At 42.5% G+C, this 13,016-nt stretch overlaps 1 protein-coding gene across 1 annotated transcript in view; it reads left to right on the forward strand.

Annotated features, from left to right (window-relative positions):
* SYNE1 (spectrin repeat containing nuclear envelope protein 1) overlaps positions 1-13,016 on the forward strand; it is a 982,166-nt gene that overhangs the window by 733,728 nt on the left and 235,422 nt on the right. The window contains 3 exon segments of the mRNA XM_030198470.1: positions 2,654-2,755; positions 3,736-3,855; positions 9,958-10,158. Of these exon segments, the coding sequence (XP_030054330.1) occupies positions 2,654-2,755; positions 3,736-3,855; positions 9,958-10,158 (423 nt within the window).

Genomic DNA, 13,016 nt, shown 5'->3' on the forward strand with positions numbered 1-13,016 from the left:
ACCAGACCTTAATCCCATTGAAAACTTATGGAGGGAGCTGAAGCTGCGAGTTGCCAAGCGACAGCCCAGAACTCTTAATGATTTAGAGATGATCTGCAAAGAGGAGTGGACCAAAATTCCTCCTGACATGTGTGCAAACCTCATCATCAACTACAGAAGACGTCTGACCGCTGTGCTTGCCAACAAGGGTTTTGCCACCAAGTATTAGGTCTTGTTTGCCAGAGGGATTAAATACTTATTTCCCTCTGCAGAATGCAAATAAATTCATATACTTTCCACAATGTGATTTTCCGGATTTAATTTGTGATGTGCTATCTCTCACTGTTACCAATAACCTACCCTTCAATTATGGGCTGCTCATGTCTTTGTCAGTGGGCAAACTTACAAAATCAGCAAGGGATCAAATACTTATTTCCCCCACTGTATTTCATTTTTGTTTGCTTCAAATTGACCTTAAATGTAAAGCATGAAATGTTGGTCAGCAGATTGTGCTATGCCCATCCTGTAGCTCTTTTCAAACATGTCATCTATTGGATTAATAGCTATAGTATCACACATTTCAAAACTAAGACCATGCAGTGGTTTATGTAGCTACACATAAAAACAGTCCCTTCTCCACTGGGTTTATAAAGTAGTCAAGACACACAGACAAAGGGAAATGTGTGGTTAAAGGCTGAGGAATGATTTTTGGAGAGTGATGAGGAAAAAGCAGAAATGCTAAACAAATACTTCTGTTTAGTATTCGTGTAAGAAACTTCTGGCGAAAAACAGCATATGATTGACAAAGTTGTATGTGGGAATGAAATAGATACCACACCATTCATAGAAGAAAGTGTTTATGAACAATTTGAAAAACTGAAAATGGACAAAGCAATGGGGCTAGATGAGGTATATCCTAGGATACTAAGAGAGCTCCGAAAAGTTCTGGCAGGTCCTTTAAATGATGTGTTTAACAGATTCTAGGAGATGGGAGAGGTTCCACTGAATTGGAGAAGGGCTGATGTAGTCCCTCTTCATAAAAGTGGCAACAGAGATGATATGGGAAACTACAAGCTAGTAACTCAGGGGTGGGAAAAGTCATGGAGATATTGCTGAAGGAAAGGATAGTGAACTTTATAGAATCAAATGGGTTGTAAGATCTGAAGTAACATGGTTTTACCAAAGAATTTGTAAAGGTGTGAAATGAACACAGAGGATCCATGTCTAACAAGATGATGGGATCAAAGCAAAACAAATGACACAGAGGGGTGTAATTTCCATGGAAGAACAAGTAGAAGCCTAAACCTAGGTGTTCAGAAGGTGATCTGTATATTATGCATAGAGCAGCAGGTGTGTCTCTAGCCACCTTGCTAGGCAGACCAGATGGTCCACATTGGTCTTTATTTGCCATCTGTTAATATGTTACTATATAAGAACTTTGAGAAACTCAGTTGTTAACTGGTTTATGCTTTTATCCTGGCAATGCTTTAAGGAATAATCTAATTTGCCTTAGAATGTAAATATGTGGCAGGCTTTAATATTATAAAGGATCGGGGTTCTTGATGCGTATAGTTTATGATTGCTTCTGAGTACAGTAATATTGCAAAGCAGTTTGTAGAAGATTAGAACCATATTTAATGTACCAGATGCATTATCTTTGACCATTGTCATTTGAGGGGGCCAATGGGCTGATACTGTATGCTCCAAATAAACTGCAAGGGAAGAGCTCCACCCTATAACATTCACCACAGTGTATATTAAAAATATATTAATAATTGAGAAAAAAAACCTCGGTGAAAAAAAGGCTCTCATACTGAACCAAAAAGGTTCCAAAGAAACCACTTACTGTCATCAGTCAAAAAGCCCTATTTAAAATCCAACATCACATTGTGCATAAAAATGTATCACAACTTCAGTATCAAGATAGATCTCTTCCCAAAATCAAGTACTAACCCCCTAATATTCATGGAAGGACAAGTAGAATCCTAAACCTAGGTGTTCAGAAGGTAATCTGCATATTATGCATAGAGCAGCAGGTATGTCTCTAGCCACCTTGCTAATATTCAGCCACCTAATATTCAGCCGGCGGCAGGCAATGCCGGTCCATTTCCAGTGACTGGAATTGAATATCTGCAGGGTTTTTGGCCAGTGTAACGTACCCAGCTATGTGAATATTCAACGCTGGCCGGTTAAGTTAATAGTGGGCAAAGATATCATGTGATATAGCCAATTAACTGCTATGCACTAATTTTCAGCGGCGATAACCAGCTATCTCGCGCTGGATGTTAGCACTTAGCTATTCCCAGCTGGTTAAATAGCGATGAATATCGGGCCCTAAATATTTATAAAGCTATGACCCATCATGAAATTTTGATATTGGATCTATCTGATAAACTTATCTGTCTACTCTTCCATGAATAATCTGCACTGTGTGTCTCATCAAATCCCCAATAGGAGACCCTCATTTCGTTATAGAGAGATTGCAACTTCCCGTGAAAACACTTGCAATAGTGTTGGGAATTTGATGAAGATACACAGTGCGGATAATCATGGAAATCTGAACAAACAAGTTTATTGGATCATTTGATACCACATAAAACATCACTTTTTTTCTAAAAATGAAAGTCAACATGTGTGCGTTCTTCTTCTTTCTCTGTGTTTTCTGCTTCCTTAGAATGATCTGAAGCTACTATTTACATCACTGGCTGATAGCAAGTATATAATACTACAGAAACTGGCAGAAGGAGTTGAACGGCCAGCAACGGAGCAAATTCAGGTGACTATTACTAAAAATTATTTTAGGGAAGCAGGTCTGTCCTATCAGATAACTGTGGGAGGAGCAGTAGTCTGTTTGTTCTGTTTCAGGCTGTACTCTTACAGTTTGTATATTGTTTCGGGTTAATTAATATTTTGAACTCTCTGTTGCGAGTTCCAGTTGTCCTACTGTTGTTTTCAGTGAGCCGGGAATTCCCACATGTGAGAATTGTCTGGCCTGCTTGTCCTCTGAAGAAGTGAAGATACTTACTTGTAGTAGGTATACTCCGAGGACAGCAGGCCATCAATCCTCACATACCATCCCACCTCACTTTGGAGTTGTCTTGTATAGCTGTTTTACTATACTGATGGTCCCATGCTCTTGTGGGCAGGCAGGAAGGCACTTGCACATCCGCGGTGGGGGCGCTGCCACATGCTCAAAAAGATTTAGTATGTTATAAAAGCGTTCTGCACCAGGTGACATGGATGTTGTCATCCACATGTGAGAATTGATAGCTTGCTGTCTTCAGAGAATACCTACTACAGGTAAGTATCTTCATTTTATAAACAGTTTTCTACAACAGCTTTAAGAAGAGCTAGATGTTTGTCTTGGTTGGTAAGGCTGATTTTCCTCTCTAATCTTGTCCAACTTAAGCTTTTCTGAACCTTTTAAACTTTTCCAGGTTTATTAAATTGTTTGAAAGAGTTAGTGACTAGAGTTACTAATATGTACCAACTACCAGGTTAGTGCATGCTAATGCTCTTATGCATGCTATTTTACTGCAGGTCCTAAAAATGGGATCTAGATAGTAATAGTGGTAGTGCATTTTAATAACTCTAGCTGTTAGTTTGAAAGAGTTTTTCACAAGAAAAGATGAGAGGGCTCTTACTTCCATGGCACTCACCCTTAGGCTTTTTGGATGATGCAAATTAAATTGAATGAATAAATTTGGACATTTTTGTACTGTCATTTATGTTAACATAGTATATAATTCTGTCTAGGCTATTCTGCAAGCAGAAGACAGCCTGAAGGAATTAGATGCAGGAATCAGTGAATTAAAAACACGTGGGGACAAATTACAGATTGACCAACCATCCATGCAAGAACTGTCTAAACTTCAGGTATGGTTTGTCTGCCAAAACAATGAGCCATTTTGGCAGGTGATGACTTGTTGATTTGAATTTTGTTATTTAGAAGGTATCCTGCTTTTATGGAAACATGTTTGGGTCGGAACTCATACAAAGAGTTATGCAAAGTTGGGTGGTCAGATGTGTTGAGCATGAAGAATGCTTGAGAAGGGGAAATAGGTTGGTTAGGGTCTCATGATAGCTCTTGCTAAACCATAACACAGAGAGACATATTTTCAAAGCGCTTAGACTTACAAAGTTATGTGGAGGGGCATTTTCAAACGGGGGCGCCCATCTCTGAGGATGGCCCTCCTGCAGATGACTCAAGCTAAGCTTTAGTCAAAGACCCCCATAGTGAATTATGTTAAGAATATAAACCAGGGGGTAGTCTGCAATGTTCTGAGCAGGATGCCCTAGAAAAGGGTGGGAGGTATTTTGTTAACTGAGACTCAGAAATGGGCTTTCTCATGTGTGGAACAGATCTTTAAGAACTGGTTACCAGGAGAAGTCTAGGACTATAAAGATTATATTGGTTTTGGGAAAAGTGCAAGACCTATTTATTTAAAATAGCCTTTGGGCAAATTTAGAGGTTTGAAGGTGGGATTATAGGGGGTCTTGTTTATTGGTGTGTGAGGAAGTGGATAGTATGAAGAGCACTCTGTCATTGATAATGCAGTTCAGCCTCCTTGCAGCAGGGGGCACTAGTCTGCTGAGGCAGCCACTGAGTCAAAGGGGCAGAGCTTAGATCAGGATGACGCTAAAAGCCCTGAAGCTGAATAGGTAGGGAGGCCCCGATACAGAGGCTCTAGGAGGAGAGAAGCTGCCATGTAGTGTAAGGGTTCCCCTGCTGATGTGCAGTGATCATGACCTGGCTGAGGTAAGCCACTTGTTCTATTTGACCTGCAAGCTGTGTTTTGATGTCTGCTGGAGCAGACATATGACTTGGAGAAGAACCAAGAGCTTACAGGCGAGGAAGTCCCACCAGCCACAGACTGTGGTTGGGTGGGTAGTGTGGCCAGAGGCCTGCTTGAGATTGTACTTATTGAATGGAGGAAGGTTTTCCAACTTATGTTCCTGACCCTGTGAAGTAATAGGCCTTAGGACTCAGATAAACAAGTACTTAGCTTTGCTTATATCCTGTTGTCCGGCTGAGTTCTTCCACCGGCCCACCCGCAATCCTTGCTCAAGGTATCGCATGGATTCTGCTACCTTTTAGCATTCAAGGCTGCAGAACAGATCTTTGTCCTTTTTTACTTCAATTGTAGAATATGTTTCCAGGGTTTAAAGACCACGGGGACCTCTGGACTCTTGCCAAGAAGGCCACAGTGTTGACTACTAACTCTGAGCGTAGGATTGGTATTCAATTTATTTGGTAGTTCTAAAGAAAGAAGGGTCCTTTCAACCAATTTTTGACTTAAAAGGAGTGAACAGGAATCTCTGAATTCCCCATTTTAGGACAGAGACTTTACGCTCAGTGGTGCAAATAGGATAGTTTCTCATAGCTCTCAGTCTCAAGGAAGTTTGTTTGTACATTCCCATCTGGGGTCCACACCACAGATTTCTGAGATTCTCCATCCCGGATCAATATTGCTAGGTAGTAGTGGTGGCAGTGTTTTGTAGAGAAGGGCTCCTGGTCCATCTGTACCTAGACAATTATCAGAGCAAAGTCAAAGCAAAGAGACTTCTGGCAATGGCCTAAATAGTTCAGTTTCTACAATCCCTGAGATAGGTGATCAGTCTTGCCAAGAGCAAGTTGGAGCCTCTTGGTCAATAGAATATTTGAAGCTCTAGTCAACACCTGCCCGTGACGTTTGTGAGCCCTTGGCCCAGAGGTGGCCGCATGAGGATCACTCAACCACCTCTGGGTAGACGAAGTCCCAAGAGTATCCCAAAGAACTGGACTGGATTGCAAGTGGAGGTGAACTAAGGTAGCTTTAATGGCATCAAGAGAAACACAAAACAAAAGGCAAACGAACGGCACAGCAATAATGTAAGAGAAGAGAGGACAATAAGCAGCCTAGCTGCACATCCTAACACTAGCTAAAGCAAAACAAAACCTTAAGCATACGATATTGGCAAATAGTAAGACAGCCGAGCTGTACAAGAAAAGCAAACATAAGAGCACAAGGGACCAGTCAAAGGCCTGCCCTAGCGGGCAACAGAAAACAGTAGCACTTAGCTGGAAGCGGAGAGACCGCTGGCAGTCAGATAAAGGTTCATTCTGTCAGGACTCTCATGTAAGCCGCAGGACCTCCGAGGCAAGTTCTCTCAGGAGCCGGAGATGAGCAGCAGAAAAGCAAAGGAACTCAAAATAGTCTCATGTTGAAACAATCAGTCTCTGAAGTACCTGAGCCGAGTGCTCTCAAGCAAGCAAATCAATAACAGTCTCTGAAGTACCTGAGCCAACTGCTCCCAAGGCAAACAAATCAATAACGGTCTCTGAAGTACCTGAGCTGAAAGCTCCCAAGACTTGGAAGCAGCCTTCATTGGAACAGAGCAAGAAGGAGAAAGCTTCAGCAATGCTTCAGGCCATGGCCTGACAATGAAACAGCAGATGGAACTAGCAGAGCCTCAGGCAGGCCTGAGCTCAATCAGGGATCATTTTCAGAACCCTGAGTGCACACAGAAGTCAGCTTAAGAAGGGCTCAGCACTGGTGACAACACCAGCTTGGCTTTCACCACTCAACAGTGACCCCACAGGTCACTAGCTAGAACTGCAGGTAACTCTAATGGGTCTAGATGGCATAGGGCACTGACGAGCAAGGCACGGATGTTTGACGACCGTGACACTGCCTAGGGAAAGTGTTCTAGCCCAGTCAAAAGATCTGTAAGCTTCATGCTCTGATTTTGACCCTTATGGATCAGAAAGTGCCTTGGTCCCGGCTTTAAGTGCTAGGGTCCATGGCTGCAACCCTGGATTTTGTGCGGTGGGCTTGAGCTCAGCCTCTGCAGTCATCTCTTCTGACTTGTTAGTCTCCTCAGTATCATTCATAAAGTGTTTGGCTCCCGTGGTTGTCAGGAATCAAGGCCAGCATGAAATAGCTGTTCTCTGGGCCCGATATTCATCATTATTTAACTGACCAGTAATGGCTCCTAGCCGGTTAAATAGTGCTTAGCCGGCTAAGTGCTAATAATATTCAGCATATATTCAGCCGTTAACCAGCTATATTGCGTGATATAGCCAGCTATGCGCAAATATTCAAGCGCTGGCTAGCTAAGTTTACCAGGCAAATTAGACTGAATAAATAGCAGTCCTATCTTTGCCCGCTGTTAACTTAACCGACCAGCACTGAATGTTCACATAGCTGGTTAAGTTAGAGCTGGCCAAAAAAAAACCAGATATTCAATGCTAGTCACCAGAAATGGCTTGGCATTGAATATCTGGGGTCAGCAGTGGCAGCTAACTGCACTGCCTGCCGCTGGCTGTATATCAGGGGAGAGGGGAGGTCTGAATTTTTCAAGAGAGATGTCTCTGATGGCGCCACTTGGATGGTAATTACGACAGATACCAGTTTTCCTAGTTGAGGAGCTTACTGTATAGAATAGCTGGCTCAGGGTCATTGGATGTGGCCAAAGTGACTTGTTCATCACACATTTGGAAACCAATGCTATCTAGACAGTGCGGTAAGACTTTCAACTTTTAGTCCAGGGAAGGGCAGTTTGAATTTTTTTTGAACAATGCCACAACAACAGTAGCTTTATGTCAGTTATCAATGAGGATCAAAGAGTCAAGTGGCCAGGGAAGCAACCATTCTCTTCAGATAAGCCAAATGATATTTTCAAGCATTGCCGGCATCACACATAGCAGGTGTCATATGTGCAAATAGATTTTCTGAGCAAGTACACACTAGACTCAGGAAAGTGGGAATTGTTGAGAGTGGCATTTTGCCATGGCTGTCAGGGAGTTTGTCAGTGAGGTTCATAGCTTCCAGTCTGAATGCAAAAATTTCTCTTTTTTATTTTTTTCACTTGAAAGGAAGGAACAGGGATCCTCAGGTCTGCAGAAAGGCTGTAAGTGGACATATACATCTTTCTTTTGTGGTCGTTGTTGGGCTATGTGTTACACAACATAGTATCTCATCCCAAGTTGGTGATCTTATTAGCTCTGGACTAGCCAAGGTGTCTTTGGTATGTGAACCTAGTTTACTTACAGATAGGGGGAAAAGCAGAAGATTCCTCAAGAATAATCATGGACGAGCCATTTCATCTTTGTCTTACAGCCATTGAATGGTCATGCCTGGGATGTAAATAGTTTGGATGTCTTTGAGGCCTGATGTTCTGAGAGAGATTTGTCTACATTTTGAGAGTTGGTGGCCCAAATTGTATCATTTTTGCAGGACTGATTGAAGGAAGGTCTTACTTTAATCTCCTTAAAAGGACAAGTGGCAGGGTTGGCTTGTTATTGGAGATGGTCGGAGGGATTGTTTGTTAGTTCTCATATTGATGTTACGTTCTTCTTAAAAGAGTGACACATTTGTGTCCACTGTTATTTCCTATTGTGCCATCTTGGAATCTTAATTAAGTTTTGCAGGCCTTGACAGCTTCACATTTTGAACCTCTGAATAAGATTTCTTTAAAGGATCTCGCCTTGAAATTGGTATTCTTGGTTGCCATTTGCTTGGCTAGAAGAATTTCAGAATTGCAGGCCTTTTCCTATCATGACTTATTTCTGCATTTTATGGAAGCAGAGTATCAATTTGCACCTTTCCTTCTTTTGTTCCTAAAGTGATGTTTGTTTTCCATATGAATTAAGAGGTCGTATTACTCTCTTTTTTTCAACAGGAATATTGGGTGGATAAGTTCAAAGTTCTCAAATGTTTAGATGTTGAGTTTTATTATGTTACTTAGAAGTAACAAATGATTTCTTTAAATCTTATTGTTGGTTTGCCTTCCTTGCCGGTTCAAAGAAAGCAGCTACTTTTGCTTGGCTGAGGGAATCATTGCTTCAGCCTATATTCTCAAAAGTTGAGAAGATTCTTAAGGTCTCAAGGCTCATTTGACCACAAGGATGGCAACTTCTTGGGCTGAGTCTCACTCAGGCTGCCTGGGAGAGATTTGTATAGCTGCTATGTTGTCTTATTTACACTTCTTTGCCAAATTGTACAAGTTAGATGTACATTTAGGGAAGATGGAGCTGGAGTTTTGGCAGCAGGAGTGTCTTCTTCCCACTCAGTAAGGATTGTTTTGTTATATCCCATGCATTTTGGACTGATCTGGTTAGGATGGAATGAAAGGAAAAATATAGTCTTACCTGCTAATTTTCTTTTCTTGAGTGCAACCAAAACAGTCCAGAGACCGGCCCTGCAGATTTAAAACTGGGATCCTTATTGGTTACTCTGCTTTAATTTCTGATCTGGTATACACTATGCAGAAGACCTGCAGCCTTCTTAAGTTGTCCCAGAAATTATATTTAAGTTCTAAACTCCTCTATGTCTTTGTGAGGGGTTATGTTTGTTTGGCTGGTCTACAGGAATACTGCTCAGCTGTGGCTGCATGGTTATAGTGCAGAGCTCACAGCGCTTTGGTCTCTGTCTCCATCTGCTGGCTGAGAAGCATAACCCATGCATTCTGGACTTTTCTGGTTGGACTCTTGGAAAGAATATTAGCAGGTAAGACCAAATTTTCCTTTTCTACATTTGAATTTGTACCTCCATTTGTAATTGTATGACATACTATCTTTCAGTACATCCAAGATGGGGAGTATATTTTCAGATTTAAAATGTTACTGTAATTCTTTTAATGTTGGCATATTCAGAACATATTAATATGGACCAGGAAAAAAATCTTCAGCATCTGAAATGATAAAAGGTTGGTAAACGTTATAGACCAACAATGAGGCATGAGCTTTTGAGGACAAGCGTCCACTTAATCATAAGTATACGTTGTTCTCTAAAGCCTGGGAGTCAATAAATGGGTTCTTCTTTAAGGTGTTGTCAGCCTCTGTATGTTTGCTGACAGACTAATTTACGGCTACCCCTATGGAGGTTTTGTAGCACCTGAGTGAAACTCCTGAGAATATTTTAATATTCAAAGAAGGTGGTTTAGAGACATGCAAACCATATATAATATAGAGACTAACTTTGCTTCCTTTTTAAGGACATGTATGATGAGCTGATGATGATAATTGGCTCTCGACGCAGTGGATTAAATCAAAGTCTGGCTCTGAAGAGTCAGTATGAGCGAGCCCTGCAGGACTTGGCAGACCTGATCGAGACGGGGCAGGAAAAGATGGCAGGAGACCAAAAAATGATAGTTACTTCTAAAGAAGAAGTTCAGATGCTTCTAGATAAGCATAAGGTAAAAATGGAGCCAATGATTTCTGTAAATGTCCATGGGATCTCAGGGAATCAGATATGCATTTTTTTGTCACTGTAAGACAGTAGTGAGCATTAGTAATGCATTAACAGAAAATCTATTCTCTAAGGAGTCCTTTTACTAATGTGTACTAAGCAGTTAGCTGATGAATTAGTGCATAGTAACTTATTGCATGGCCAGAGTAACCGTTAGCAGACTGGCATGACAACATGTACTAATCAAGTGCAAACTGCAAGGCCTCTTATAAGGTAGAAAATAGGTTATGAGCATGGAATGAACATGTTAACATGTAGTCTGGGTAATTCTATAAATGTGTTCCTATTTTTGGGTACCAAGAATACACCTATTTGGAGAGCCTGTTCTTTAAAGAAAAATATATCCCTACTTTTCTATATTGAATACTAGATAGTATCACCCATATGCAAACGCAGAACTCTTGACCAAGTGCAAAAGTGTGATATTATCCATGGCTATATTTGGAAAGCTAGTGAGTTAAGCAACATCCAACAGAAGACTCCTGAAACAGGCCTTTGTGGCTGAAACACGGCTCATATTGAGTCATTGGATGCTTTAATAAACTACTTACATGTTGAACATCGTCTGGCTTCTACCTTTTTGTGTCACTTTTGCTGTGTTTGGCGCACCTTACTTTATTGATTATATTAAATATAATGGGGTCAAAATTCGTCTGGTGGCGGTGAGCATCCGGCTGACCACTGCCGGCAATATTCTTGGATATTCAATGCTGGGCAATGTTCAGGCTTCGGTATTGAATATCCGCTTTGTGTGGTGTTGTCTAACTCGTGGCTAGTTAAGTTGCAGTTCAGAACTTAACCGGCCATGGGTTGCCACATAAAGATAGGACTGTGTTTTATGCAATCCCATTTCTGTGGTTACCCTGGCCAATTAAGTGCTGAACATCAGCACTTAATCAGCCATGTGCTGACGCCACCCCTGGAACGCCTCCAAAATAGCCAGCTTTCGCTTAGGCATTAACTGCTAATTTTCAGTGGTGATAAATGGATAAGTGATGCTGAAAATTAGCAGATAGCCCCGAACAAATGATTTAACTGGTCATCGGTCATTTCAGGCCAGTTAAATCATTTTGAATATCAACCAGAATATATGTGTGTAATTGTGTGCCCATGCCTGCGCTTCACTCAAACTGGAGTATTCCTTAGCAACCATCCAGACCAGTCGAGACTCTTGGGTTATGCACGCCTACCAGAAGATGGAAACTGAGAGCACTCACTCTGAATACTGTATAAAACCCCTGTGCAGTTGCCAGTCAGCCAGAAGATAGTGGACGAGCAGCCTGTGCAGTCTTACGGGTCTGATAGGCATGGGGTATGGTCCCTGGGGATTTATTTTTTGTTTTTTTGAGAACTTTTGCCCTCGTGAGCTTCAGGGCATGTTTCCTTGATTAAAAAAAAAAAAAAGCCCTTTGTCTCTGACTCATTGCTACAGGGGTGTTGGTCCAAGGGGCCACCTAATTCCCCCGAGTATGTTATACCTTGAAGACTTGGTCCCTCCCCCCACAAGCGAGCTTCCCTCTTGGGTATCTTGTGTGCCTTAGCTCCAGCCTTGCTGGGTGTCTTGAATGTCTGTTTCCTCCTCCATCTGCAAGGTGTTTGAATAAAGCTGGAAAAAAAAAAAGAAAAGAGAAACAAAAAGTGAAACCACTTATTGGCATTCTCCTAGAATCTTTGTGAGTATTTGGGCAGCTCACTGCCCCACAGTTGGAATTTGTTTGGTGCTGGGTGCCAGAGGCGTAGCCAGACCTCGAGGTTGGAAGGAGCCAGAGCCTAAGGTGTGGGGGGGGGGGCACATTTTGGTCACTGCTGTGCCGCTACCCCCTCTGCCACCATGCTGCCCCCCTCCGCCGCCCACCACTGCCGCTGTACATCTTGGCTGCCTGGGCCCAGGGCCATTGGTTGCAGGAGGAAGCGAACAGAGCGATCCATCTAACTGCCCAACATATGTCAGTTGGCAGGGCAGCCTGAGAAGCCATCAGGTGACGGAAGAGGCTTCCGCCTTTCTTCGTTGCGCAGAGGCTCATGTGTTACATCTGTCGGCAGCTCATGTGGCTCGGACAACAAGCAGGCAGATTTTTTCACCAGACATACATTGGACTCCGGAGAATGGTCCCTGTCGTGCAAGGTGTTCAACCAAATGGTGCATTGTTGGGGCCTTCTGGTGCTGAATTTGATGGCAACAGCACGCAGTGGTCAAGTCCCTCGATTTTTCAGTTGCTAGAGGGAAGTGCAATTGGAAGGGAATGATGAGCTGATTCTTTCATGGCCAGAGAAAGCTCTGTTGTATGTGTATCATCCGTGGCCACTTAGTGGGTCGGATTGTCCAGTGGATAGGGTACCATCCTGGCCTGGTGATTATGATAGCGCTACATTGGCCTTGTCATCCTTGGTACGGGGATCTGGTGTGCGTGACTGTGGACAACCCGCTGTGCCTGTGAGGGATGGTAGGTCAGCTGAGGGAAGGGCTGGCACCATTACCTAACCCGTCTTCATTCTTGCTTATAGCTTGGTTCTTGAGAGGACGTGCTTGCAGAGGAAAGGATTCTCATCCAAGATGATCTCTGCCATACCATGGTCGCATAAACGTCTCTTTCTCTGGCTTATATGCATGTATGGCATCTGTTTGAGGCTTTGTGCTAGGAGAAGGGTTTGTTCTCTTTTGGGGCATCTGTGGTGAAGCTATTAGACTTCCTTCAAGAGGGTTTTGACAAGGATTTGGCCATGTCATCCCTTAAAGCGCAGTTGGCGGCCTTAGCTTGTTTTTTAGTTTCAGTCGACAGCATGTCCTTGGCGTCCCTTCCAGAT

The sequence above is a fragment of the Microcaecilia unicolor genome, chromosome 3, assembly GCF_901765095.1.
Source record: "Microcaecilia unicolor chromosome 3, aMicUni1.1, whole genome shotgun sequence".
NCBI lineage: Eukaryota > Metazoa > Chordata > Amphibia > Gymnophiona > Siphonopidae > Microcaecilia > Microcaecilia unicolor.